The 14807-nt window shown below is 44.8% G+C and overlaps 1 protein-coding gene across 2 annotated transcripts in view; it reads right to left on the reverse strand.

Moving 5' to 3' along the window:
- The window catches only part of LOC115124234 (integrin alpha-7-like), a 122557-nt gene that overhangs the window by 44976 nt on the left and 62774 nt on the right, over positions 1-14807 (reverse strand). For both annotated transcript variants that reach the window (XM_065002073.1, XM_065002074.1), the window contains exons 11-13: positions 7155-7298; positions 6933-7048; positions 5669-5852 (exon numbers count right to left, since the gene is read on the reverse strand). In XM_065002073.1, coding sequence (XP_064858145.1) covers positions 5669-5852; positions 6933-7048; positions 7155-7298 — 444 coding nt within the window. The remainder of the gene's footprint in view (positions 1-5668; positions 5853-6932; positions 7049-7154; positions 7299-14807) is intronic.

A 14807-nucleotide genomic window follows, 5' to 3' on the forward strand; every position in this document is an offset into this window, starting at 1 on the left:
GGATGGATGGGAGACAGGAGACAGTTAACTCAGGATGGGAGACAGTTAACTCAGGATGGACGGGAGACAGGAGACAGTTAACTCAGGATGAATGGGTGACAGTTAACTCAGGATGGATGGGAGACAGTTAACTCAGGATGGATGGGAGACAGTTAATTCAGGATGGATGGGAGACAGTTAACTCAGGATGGATGGGAGACAGTTAACTCAGGATGGATGGGAGACAGTTAACTCAGGATGGATGGGAGACAGTTAACTCAGGATGGATGGGAGACAGTTAACTCAGGATGGATGGGAGAAAGTAGACAGTTAACTCAGGATGGATGTGAGACAGTAGACAGTTAACTCAGGATGGATGGGAGACAGTAGACAGTTAACTCAGGATGGACGGGAGACAGTAGACAGTTAACTCAGAATGGATGGGAGACAGTAGACAGTTAACTCAGGATGGGAGACAGTAGACAGTTAACTCAGGATGGGAGACAGTAGACAGTTAACTCAGGATGGATGGGAGACAGGAGACAGTTAAGTCAGGATGGATGGGAGACAGTTAACTCAGGATGGATGGGAGACAGTAGACAGTTAACTCAGGATGGATGGGAGACAGTTAACTCAGGATGGATGGGAGACAGTAGACAGTTAACTCAGGATGGATGTGAGACAGTAGACAGTTAACTCAGGATGGATGGGAGACAGTTAACTCAGGATGGACAGTAGACAGTTAACTCAGGATGGATGGGAGACAGTAGACAGTTAACTCAGGATGGACGGGAGACAGTAGACAGTTAACTCAGGATGGGAGACAGTAGACAGTTAACTCAGGATGGATGGGAGACAGTAGACAGTTAACTCAGGATGGATGGGAGACAGTAGACAGTTAACTCAGGATGGATGGGAGACAGTTAACTCAGGATGGACGGGAGACAGTTAACTCAGAATGGATGGGAGACAGTAGACAGTTAACTCAGGATGGATGGGAGACAGTAGACAGTTAACTCAGGATGGATGGGAGACAGTTAACTCAGGATGGACGGGAGACAGTTAACTCAGGATGGATGGGAGACAGTTAACTCAGGATGGATGGGAGACAGTAGATAGTTAACTCAGGATGGATGGGAGACAGTTAACTCAGGATGGATGGGAGACAGTAGACAGTTAACTCAGGATGGATGGAGACAGTTAACTCAGGATGGACGGGAGACAGTTAACTCAGGATGGGAGACAGTAGACAGTTAACTCAGGATGGATGGGAGACAGTTAACTCAGGATGGGAGACAGTAGACAGTTAACTCAGGATGGATGGGAGACAGTTAACTCAGGATGGATGGGAGACGGGAGACAGTTAACTCAGGATGGATGGGAGACAGTAGACAGTTAACTCAGAATGGATGGGAGACAGTAGACAGTTAACTCAGGATGGATGGAGACAGTTAACTCAGGATGGACGGGAGACAGTAGACAGTTAACTCAGGATGGGAGACAGTAGACAGTTAACTCAGGATGGATGGGAGACAGTTAACTCAGGATGGGAGACAGTAGACAGTTAACTCAGGATGGGAGACAGTTAACTCAGGATGGATGGGAGACAGTTAACTCAGGATGGGAGACAGTAGACAGTTAACTCAGGATGGATGGGAGACAGTAGACAGTTAACTCAGAATGGATGGGAGAGAGTAGACAGTTAACTCAGGATGGATGGGAGACAGTAGACAATTAACTCATGATGGATGGGAGACAGGAGACAGTTAACTCAGGATGGATGGGAGACAGTAGACAGTTAACTCAGGATGGGAGACAGTAGACAGTTAACTCAGGATGGATGGGAGACAGTAGACAGTTAACTCAGGATGGGAGACAGTAGACAGTTAACTCAGGATGGATGGGAGACAGTTAACTCAGGATGGACAGTAGACAGTTAACTCAGGATGGATGGGAGACAGTAGACAGTTAACTCAGGATGGATGGGAGACAGTTAACTCAGGATGGATGGGAGAAAGTTAACTCAGGATGGATGGGAGACAGTAGACAGTTAACTCAGGATGGATGGGAGACAGTTAACTCAGGATGGGAGACAGTAGACAGTTAACTCAGGATGGATGGGAGACAGTAGACAGTTAACTCAGAATGGATGGGAGAGAGTAGACAGTTAACTCAGGATGGATGGGAGACAGTAGACAATTAACTCATGATGGATGGGAGACAGGAGACAGTTAACTCAGGATGGATGGGAGACAGTAGACAGTTAACTCAGGATGGGAGACAGTAGACAGTTAACTCAGGATGGATGGGAGACAGTTAACTCAGGATGGACAGTAGACAGTTAACTCAGGATGGATGGGAGACAGTAGACAGTTAACTCAGGATGGATGGGAGACAGTTAACTCAGGATGGATGGGAGAAAGTTAACTCAGGATGGATGGGAGACAGTTAACTCAGGATGGATGGGAGACAGTTAACTCAGGATGGATGGGAGACAGTAGACAGTTAACTCAGGATGGATGTGAGACAGTAGACAGTTAACTCAGGATGGATGGGAGACAGTTAACTCAGGATGGACAGTAGACAGTTAACTCAGGATGGATGGGAGACAGTAGACAGTTAACTCAGGATGGACGGGAGACAGTAGACAGTTAACTCAGGATGGGAGACAGTAGACAGTTAACTCAGGATGGATGGGAGACAGTAGACAGTTAACTCAGGATGGATGGGAGACAGTAGACAGTTAACTCAGGATGGATGGGAGACAGTTAACTCAGGATGGACGGGAGACAGTTAACTCAGAATGGATGGGAGACAGTAGACAGTTAACTCAGGATGGATGGGAGACAGTTAACTCAGGATGGATGGGAGACAGTTAACTCAGGATGGACGGGAGACAGTTAACTCAGAATGGATGGGAGACAGTTAACTCAGGATGGATGGGAGACAGTAGATAGTTAACTCAGGATGGATGGGAGACAGTTAACTCAGGATGGATGGGAGACAGTAGACAGTTAACTCAGGATGGATGGAGACAGTTAACTCAGGATGGACGGGAGACAGTTAACTCAGGATGGGAGACAGTAGACAGTTAACTCAGGATGGATGGGAGACAGTTAACTCAGGATGGGAGACAGTAGACAGTTAACTCAGGATGGATGGGAGACAGTTAACTCAGGATGGGAGACAGTAGACAGTTAACTCAGGATGGATGGGAGACAGTTAACTCAGGATGGGAGACAGTAGACAGTTAACTCAGGATGGATGGGAGACAGTAGACAGTTAACTCAGAATGGATGGGAGACAGTAGACAGTTAACTCAGGATGGATGGAGACAGTTAACTCAGGATGGACGGGAGACAGTAGACAGTTAACTCAGGATGGATGGGAGACAGTAAACTCAGGATGGATGGGAGACAGTAGACAGTTAACTCAGGATGAATGGGTGACAGTTAACTCAGGATGGATGGGAGACAGTTAACTCAGGATGGACGGGAGACAGTTAACTCAGAATGGATGGGAGACAGTTAACTCAGGATGGATGGGAGACAGTAGATAGTTAACTCAGGATGGATGGGAGACAGTTAACTCAGGATGGATGGGAGACAGTAGACAGTTAACTCAGGATGGATGGAGACAGTTAACTCAGGATGGACGGGAGACAGTTAACTCAGGATGGGAGACAGTAGACAGTTAACTCAGGATGGATGGGAGACAGTTAACTCAGGATGGGAGACAGTAGACAGTTAACTCAGGATGGATGGGAGACAGTTAACTCAGGATTAGACAGTTAACTCATGGATGGGAGACAGTTAACTCAGGATGGGAGACAGTAGACAGTTAACTCAGGATGGATGGGAGACAGTAGACAGTTAACTCAGAATGGATGGAGACAGAGACAGTTAACTCAGGATGGATGGAGACAGTTAACTCAGGATGGATGGGTAGACAGTTAACTCAGGATGGGGAGACAGTAGACAGTTAACTCAGGATGGATGGGAGACAGTTAACTCAGGATGGGAGACAGTAGACAGTTAACTCAGGATGGGAGACAGTTAACTCAGGATGGATGGGAGACAGTTAACTCAGGATGGGAGACAGTAGACAGTTAACTCAGGATGGATGGGAGACAGTAGACAGTTAACTCAGAATGGATGGGAGAGAGTAGACAGTTAACTCAGGATGGATGGGAGACAGTAGACAATTAACTCATGATGGATGGGAGACAGGAGACAGTTAACTCAGGATGGGAGACAGTAGACAGTTAAATCAGGATGGATGGGAGACAGTAGACAGTTAACTCAGAATGGGAGACAGTAGACAGTTAACTCAGGATGGATGGGAGACAGTAGACAGTTAACTCAGAATGGATGGGAGAGAGTAGACAGTTAACTCAGGATGGATGGGAGACAGTAGACAATTAACTCATGATGGATGGGAGACAGTAGACAGTTAACTCAGGATGGTAGACAGTAGACAGTTAACTCAGGATGGATGGGAGACAGTAGACAGTTAACTCAGAATGGATGGGAGACAGTAGACAGTTAACTCAGGATGGATGGGAGACAGTTAACTCAGGATGGATGGGAGACAGTAGACAGTTAACTCAGGATGGATGGGAGACAGTAAACTCAGGATGGATGGGAGACAGTAGACAGTTAACTCAGGATGAATGGGTGACAGTTAACTCAGGATGGATGGGAGACAGTTAACTCAGGATGGATGGGAGACAGTAGACAGTAACTCAGGATGGATGGGAGACAGTAGACAGTTAACTCAGGATGGATGGGAGACAGTAAACTCAGGATGGATGGGAGACAGTAGACAGTAAACTCAGGATGGATGGGAGACAGTAGACAGTTAACTCAGGATGGATGGGAGACAGTAGACAGTTAACTCAGGATGGATGGGAGACAGTAGACAGTTAACTCAGGATGGATGGGAGACAGTTAACTCAGGATGGACAGTAGACAGTTAACTCAGGATGGATGGGAGACAGTTAACTCAGGATGGACGGGAGACAGTTAACTCAGGATGGATGGGAGACAGTAGACAGTTAACTCAGGATGGGAGACAGTAGACAGTTAACTCAGGATGGGAGACAGTAGACAGTTAACTCAGGATGGATGGGAGACAGTAGACAGTTAACTCAGGATGGATGGGAGACAGTAGACAGTTAACTCAGGATGGATGGGAGACAGTTAACTCAGGATGGATGGGAGACAGTAGACAGTTAACTCAGGATGGATGGGAGACAGTTAACTCAGGATGGACGGGAGACAGTTAACTCAGGATGGACAGTAGACAGTTAACTCAGGATGGATGGGAGACAGTTAACTCAGGATGGACAGTAGACAGTTAACTCAGGATGGATGGGAGACAGTAGACAGTTAACTCAGGATGGATGGGAGACAGTTAACTCAGGATGGATGGGAGACAGTAGACAGTTTACTCCTCTACTGATGTGACCAAACATAGGGCCCTGAGTATTACGTGACCAAAGTTAGTCAGGGTTATTCCAGGCCGGGTCACAGGGTTAGATCCACTCTTGGATCGTAGTGTTGTACTAACTGGCTTATTAAAAGGTACCGTATGTGTGTGTGGGCTCTACTTCTACAAGTTGTCTTCAGCTCAGCACCCCTTAACAAGGAGTTACGGTTTATACAGACTACAGAACAATGTGGCGAACCTGTTGTCCCCTGAAGCCAGAGTAGGACAGGGTGTCTGGCAGGGTCACCAGTAGCTGGGCGGCATGGGCATCGTCACCGTCCTTCTCAGGGTACAGAGGTTCAGATGGCATGTTGGTGACAGTCACCTCCAACACCACGGACCTCTGGTCAGACAGAGAGAAAACGGACGCCTCCTCATCATCTCTGGATATGAGGAGAGAATGAGGAAATAGATATGAAGGAGCAGAAGTGTACCACATCTCAGGAAGGAGGAGGATAAACACATGTATAAACCTGGGTGGTTCGAGCCCTGAATGCTGGGTGTGACAAAACACTTATTTTTACTACTCTAATTACCTTGGTAAACCAGTTTATAATAGCAATAAGGCTCCTCGGGGGTTTGTGGTATATGGCCAATATACCACGGCTAAGGGTCCCCCAAAAAAAACGTTTTAAAGCCACTCAATCCGGGTTTAAATTAACTCTCGAAAGTTGTAATAGTAGAAGGAACAAAGTGACTTTTTTGTAATTGTGTCACGGTCGTCCTCCTCTTCATCTGAAGAGGAGAGGCGAGAAGGATCGGAGGACCAAAATGCGGCGTGGTATGTGTTCATCATTAATTTTAATAAAGAAAACACTGACCACTGAAACACTATACAAAAACAATAAACGAAATAACAACCGTGAAGCTAATGAGAACTGTGCTGAAACAAACAATCAACATAGACAATCACCCACAAACAAACAGCGAAACCCAGGCTACCTAAGTATGGTTCTCAATCAGAGACAACTAATGACACCTGCCTCTGATTGAGAACCATACTAGGCCGAAACATAGAAATCCCCAAATCATAGAAAATCAAACATAGACTGCCCACCCCAACTCACACCCTGACCATACTAAATAATGAATACAAAACAAAGGAAATAAAGGTCAGAACTTGACAAATTGGTGACATTTCGTAGGTGACATCATCAGTTCCTCTTGTCATGTCATTACAGACCTTGGAGAGCAATGTATAACTGGTCAGTCCTGTCCAGATCATCCAGCCCATGTCAGCTAATGTTTTTTAATTTCTTTATTTTTTTGCTCATAGATATTGTTGTACATTTTTTAAACATTTTTGTTATATTTTTTTTTACATGAATACACGTTAGACACAATGTGTAGAATTGCAGGAAATAAACTGGGGGGGGGGGGGGTGTAAGGAGAGATAGCTCAATGCCTCAACTCTGGATATGAGAGAGTGATTAGGGAATATAAAAATGTGTATTCCTACTAACTTTGGCAGAGGGGTGAAGAGGTCAGAGGTTATAGGTCGGGTTCCAAACTGGTAGGTCAACTTCAGGTTGCTCTGACAGATATTATCATCACCACAGCCTTCCCTCAGGAAATTCACCTGCAACATGCCAGACAGACTTAAGATAAATAAAGGCAAAGACATTTTATTTTTTTTAAGTCACTATAGGACTGATGAAAGTTGATCTTGTTGGTGTGGAACTGACCTCAGAGTGCAGGGTGTTCGAGGTGGCAACACCCAGTACGGGAGGCAGTTGTCCCTCTGGGTTAGTGTCTGAGGACAACATGGGGGGTCTGATAGTGTGGGTGATGGCCAGGGCGATGGGACGCAGCTTGTCACGGATATTCTCCTGCACCGGAAAGAATCATTTTTCAAAGAGATTATATTATATGGAAGTCAATTGGTATCTATCTACAAATTATATCTGGAGTTTATGATTTATAGCAGACCTGGGTTTAAATCATGTTTGTTTTCATTCAGGATTTATTCAACTTTTTAAAAATAAAGCACATCTGAAACACTATTTCTTCCCAGGGTTGGGAACACTATGCAACATCTAAAGCAACAGAGCTTTGACAACAACAACAACAACAACAACAACAACAACAAAAACGTGTAATGCTGGATGAAGTTACTCTATGATTATCTTTTAGTTACAGTGAGACTACTGTTCTGCATTCAGGCTGATTGTCTTGTAAAACCATCAGGATAAAGAGCAAAATAATGTAAATGGGTTAACAACACCACCAACACAAAACACCAACTACACAACAACAACACCAACAACACCAACAACCACAACACCAACAACACAACAACAACACAACAACACCAACAACACAACAACAACACATCAACAGCACCTACAACAACACCACCAACACAAAACACCAACAACACAACAACCACAACACCAACAACACAACAACACAACAACAACAACACCAACAACACCAACAACAAGACAACAACACAACAACAACACCACCAACATCAAGACAACAACACAACAACACAACAACAACACCAACACAAAACGCCAACACCTACAACAACAACAACAACAACAACACAACAACAACAACACCAACAATACATCAACAACAACAACACAACAACAACACAACAACAACAACACCAACAACACATCAACAACACCTACAACACAACAACAACACAACAACAACACCAACAACAACACAACAACAACACAACAAAACACCTACAACAACACCACCAACACAAAACACCAACAACACAACAACAACAACACTAACAACACCAACAACAACACAACAACAACACCAACAACACAACAACACAACAACCACAACACCAACAACACAACAACACAACAACAACAACACCAACAACAACAACACAACAACAACAACACCAACACAAAACGCCAACACCTACAACAACAACAACAACACCAACAACACATCAACAACAACAACACAACAACAACACAACAACAACAACACCATCAACAACACCTACAACACAACAACAATAACAACACAACAACAACAACAACAACAACAACACCAACAACACAGCAAGAACAGCAACAACGCAACAACAACACCAACAACAACACCAACAACACATCAACATCAACAACACCTACAACAACACAACAACAACACAACACCTACAACAACACAACAACAACAACACAACAACACAACAACAACAACACCAACACCAAAAACACAACAACAACACCAACACCAACAACACAGCAACAACAGCAACAACACAACAACAACAACACAACAACAACAACACCAACAACACATCAACAACATCTACAACAACACCACCAACACAAAACATCAACAACACAACAACAACACCAACAACACCAACAACCACAACACCAACAACACAACAACAACACAACAACAACACCAACAACACAACAACAACAACACCAACACAAAACGCCCACACCTACAACAACAACAACAACAACACCAACAAACACAACAACAACAACACCAACAACACAACAACAAACAACAACAACAACACATCAACAACAACTACAACACAACAACAACAACAACACAACAACAACACCAACAACAACACCAACAACACAGCAACAACACAACAACAACACCAACAACAACACCAACAACACAGCAACAACACAGCAACAACAGCAACAACACAACAACAACACCAACAACACATCAACATCAACAACACCTACAACAACACAACAACAACAACAACAACAACAACACCAACAACACAACAACAACACCAACAACAACACCAACAACACATCAACAACAACAACACAACAACACAACAACAACAACACCAACAACACATCAACAGCACCTACAACCACAACAACAACAACAACACAACAACAGCAACAACACAACAACAACACAACAACACCAACAACACACCAACAACACATCAACAACAACAACAACAACAACACAACAACAACAACACCAACAACACATCAACAACACCAACAACACAACAACAACAACACCAACAACACAACACCAACAACACACAACAACACAACAACACAACAACAACACAACAACACAACAAACAACAACAACAAACACAACAACACCAACAACAACAACAAACAAAACACCAACAACACAACACCTACAACAACAACAAACAACACACAACAACAACAACACCAACAACACAACAACAACACAACAACAACACCATCAACACATCAACAACACCACAACACCAACAAACAACAACAACAACAACAACAACACCAACAACAACAACACAACAACACATCAACAACAACAACACAAACAAAAACGCCCAACAACAACACCAACAACAACACCAACAACACATCAACACAACAACAACACCAACAACAACACAACAACAACAACATCAACAACACATCAACAACACCAACAACAACAACAACAACAACACAACAACAACAACACCAACAACAACACCAACAACACCAACAACACATCAACAACACAACAACAACACCAACAACAACACCAACAACACATCAACAACAACAACAACACAACAACACAACAACAACAACAACAACAACACAACAACACAACAACAACACAACAACAACACAACAACACCAACAACACATCAACAACACAACAACAACAACCAACACAACAACAACAACACAACAACACATCAACAACAACAACACAACAACACAACAACAACAACACAACAACACAACAACAACAACACAACAACAACAAACAACAACAACAACAACAACACCAAACAAAACGCCAACACCAACAACAACAACAACACCAACAACACATCAACAACAACAACACAACAACAACAACACCATCAACACATCAACAACACCTACAACACAACAACAACAACAACACAACAACAACACCAACAACAACACCAACAACACAGCAACAACAGCAACAACACAACAACAACACCAACAACAACACCAACAACACATACAACGCTCAGCCCAGTCAAAACTGTTCGCTGCTCTGGCCCCCAATGGTGGAACAAACACCCTCACGAAAACGCCAGGACACCTACAATCACCACCTTCCGGAGACAGACTTTAAGAATACCTAGGATAGGATAAATCAATCAACACACTGAAACATCAAGGAATACCTAGGATAGGACACAAAAGTAATCCTTCAACTTAAAAGATTTAGATGCACTATTGTAAAGTGGCTGCTCCACTGGATGTCATAAGGTGAATGCACAATTTGTAAGTCGCTCTGGATAAGAGCGTCTGCTAAATGACTTAAATGTAAATGTAAACACAACAACACAACAACAACAGCAACAACACAACAACAACACCAACAACAACACCAACAACACATCAACATCAACAACACCTACAACAACACAACAACAACAACAACAACAACAACAACAACACAACAACACACCAACAACAACACAAACAACAACAACAACAACACCAACACCAACAACACAGCAACAACAGCAACAACACAACAACAACACAACAACAACACCAACAACACAACAACACAACAACAACAACACCAACAACACATCAACAACACCTACAACACAACAACAACAACAACAACACAACAACAACACCAACACCAACAACACAGCAACAACAGCAACAACACAACAACAACAACAACAACAACACAACAACACATCAACATCAACAACACCTACAACAACACAACAACAACACAACAACAACAACAACACAACAACACAACAACAACAACACCAACAACAACACAACAACACAACAACAACACAACAACAACAACAACACAACAACACAACTACAACAACACAACAACACAACAACACCAACACAAAACGCCAACACCAACAACACAACAACACAACAACAACAACACCAACAACACAACAACACAACAACACAACAACAACACCAACACAAAACGCCAACACCTACAACAACAACAACAACACCAACAACACAACAACAACACCAACAACAACACCAACAACACAACAACAACACCAACAACAACACCAACAACACAGCAACAACAGCAACAACACAACAACAAAACCAACAACAACACCAACAACACCACAACAACAACAACACCAACAACACATCAACAACACCTACAACACAACAACAACAACACCAACAACAACACCAACAACACAGCAACAACACAACAACAACACCAACAACAACACCAACAACACATCAACATCAACAACACCTACAAAAACACAACAACAACACAACAACAACAACAACAACAACACAACAACACAACAACAACACCAACAACACAACAACACAACAACAACACAACAACAACACAACAACACAACAACAACACCAACAACACATCAACATCAACATCACCTACAACAACACAACAACAACACAACAACACAACAACAACACAACAACAACAACACATCCGCACTTCGGTCTGCACTTCGGTCTGCAGGTAGTATAACTTTTCATTACATTTCATTACATTTCATTATAGTACAACGGTTTGATTTGTCTAATCTTAGCAATTTCTTCTTAGCTAGCTACATAGCCGTCTTTGTATCAAAGATAATTGCGTAATTATCGTATTTCGTCGTCCTAACGTATCTGCCCAGCAGCTAGCCAGCTAGCTAACGCCCACCGTCTACATAGCTAGCTACATAGCCGTCTCTGTATCAAAGATAATTGTGTAGATAATTGTGTAGTCTAGAGCGATTTTCTAGGTTACCTAGCCAGCTATTGTCGTTCTTTTAACGCAACGTAACGTAATCAACACTGCTAGCTAGCTAGCCAGCTAGCCCCTGAATCAACAACGCAGCCAGCTATTTGTCGTCCTTAACGTAGGAGACACTGCTAGCTAGCTAACAGCTAGCCAACGTCTACCGATTAGAACTCAACAACCCGGTCGCATTCCGCCTCGCTCCACAGGTAGTATGACATTTTCATTTCATTTCATTACAGTACAACGGTTTGATTTGTTTGATCTTAGCTAGCTACATAGCTAGCTACATAGCCGTCTCTGTATCAAAGATAATTGTGTAGTCTAGAGCGATTTTCTAGGTTACCTAGCCAGCTATTGTCGTTCTTTTAACGCAACGTAACGTAATCAACAACGCAGCCACTGCCAGCTAGCCTACAAAGTCAACAACGCAGCCACTGCCACCTAGCCTACTTCAGCAGTACTGTATCATTTTTAATCATTTTAGTCAATAAGATTCTTGCTACGTAAGCTCAACTTTCTGAACATTCGAGACGTGTCGTCCACTTGTCATTCCAATCTCCTTTGCATTAGCGTAGCCTCTTCTGTAGCCTGTCAACTATGTGTCTGTCTATCCCTGTTCTCTCCTCTCTGCACAGACCATACAAACGCTCCACACCGCGTGGCCGTGGCCACCCTAATCTGGTGGTCCCAGCGCGCACGACCCACGTGGAGTTCCAGGTCTCCGGTAGCCTCTGGAACTGCCGATCTGCGGCCAACAAGGCAGAGTTCATCTCAGCCTATGCCTCCCTCCAGTCCCTCGACTTCTTGGCACTGACGGAAACATGGATCACCACAGATAACACTGCTACTCCTACTGCTCTCTCTTCGTCCGCCCACGTGTTCTCGCACACCCTGAGAGCTTCTGGTCAGCGGGGTGGTGGCACCGGGATCCTCATCTCTCCCAAGTGGTCATTCTCTCTTTCTCCCCTTACCCATCTGTCTATCGCCTCCTTTGAATTCCATGCTGTCACAGTTACCAGCCCTTTCAAGCTTAACATCCTTATCATTTATCGCCCTCCAGGTTCCCTCGGAGAGTTCATCAATGAGCTTGATGCCTTGATAAGCTCCTTTCCTGAGGACGGCTCACCTCTCACAGTTCCGGGCGACTTTAACCTCCCCACGTCTACCTTTGACTCATTCCTCTCTGCCTCCTTCTTTCCACTCCTCTCCTCTTTTGACCTCTCCCTCTCACCTTCCCCCCTACTCACAAGGCAGGCAATACGCTCGACCTCATCTTTACTAGATGCTGTTCTTCCACTAACCTCATTGCAACTCCCCTCCAAGTCTCCGACCACTACCTTGTATCCTTTTCCCTCTCGCTCTCATCCAACACTTCCCACACTGCCCCTACTCGGATGGTATCGCGCCGTCCCAACGTTCGCTCTCTCTCCCCCGCTACTCTCTCCTCTTCCATCCTATCATCTCTTCCCTCTGCTCAAACCTTCTCCAACCTATCTCCTGATTCTGCCTCCTCAACCCTCCTCTCCTCCCTTTCTGCATCCTTTGACTCTCTATGTCCCCTATCCTCCAGGCCGGCTCGGTCCTCCCTCCCGCTCCGTGGCTCGACGACTCATTGCGAGCTCACAGAACAGGGCTCCGGGCAGCCGAGCGGAAATGGAGGAAAACTCGCCTCCTGCGGACCTGGCATCCTTTCACTCCCTCCTCTCTACATTTTCCTCTTCTGTCGCTGCTGCTAAAGCCACTTTCTACCACTCTAAATTCCAAGCATCTGCCTCTAACCCTAGGAAGCTCTTTGCCACCTTCTCCTCCCTCCTGAATCCCCCTCCCCTCCCCCTCCTCCCTCTCTGCAGATGACTTCATCAACCATTTTGAAAAGAAGGCCGACGACATCCGATCCTCGTTTGCTAAGTCAAACGACACCGCTGGATCTGCTCACACTGCCCTACCCTGTGCTCTGACCTCTTTCTCCCTCTCTCTCCAGATGAAATCTCGCGTCTTGTGACGGCCGGCCGCCCAACAACCTGCCCGCTTGACCCTATCCCCTCCTCTCTTCTCCAGACCATTTCCGGAGACCTTCTCCCTTACCTCACCTCGCTCATCAACTCATCCCTGACCGCTGGCTACGTCCCTTCCGTCTTCAAGAGAGCGAGAGTTGCACCCCTTCTGAAAAAACCTACACTCGATCCCTCCGATGTCAACAACTACAGACCAGTATCCCTTCTTTCTTTTCTCTCCAAAACCCTTGAACGTGCCGTCCTTGGCCAGCTCTCCCGCTATCTCTCTCAGAATGACCTTCTTGATCCAAATCAGTCAGGTTTCAAGACTAGTCATTCAACTGAGACTGCTCTTCTCTGTATCACGGAGGCGCTCCGCACTGCTAAAGCTAACTCTCTCTCCTCTGCTCTCATCCTTCTAGACCTATCGGCTGCCTTCGATACTGTGAACCATCAGATCCTCCTCTCCACCCTCTCCGAGTTGGGCATCTCCGGCGCGGCCCACGCTTGGATTGCGTCCTACCTGACAGGTCGCTCCTACCAGGTGGCGTGGCGAGAATCCGTCTCCTCACCACGTGCTCTCACCACTGGTGTCCCCCAGGGTTCTGT

Source organism: Oncorhynchus nerka, linkage group LG15, assembly GCF_034236695.1.
Source record: "Oncorhynchus nerka isolate Pitt River linkage group LG15, Oner_Uvic_2.0, whole genome shotgun sequence".
Lineage (NCBI taxonomy): Eukaryota > Metazoa > Chordata > Actinopteri > Salmoniformes > Salmonidae > Oncorhynchus > Oncorhynchus nerka.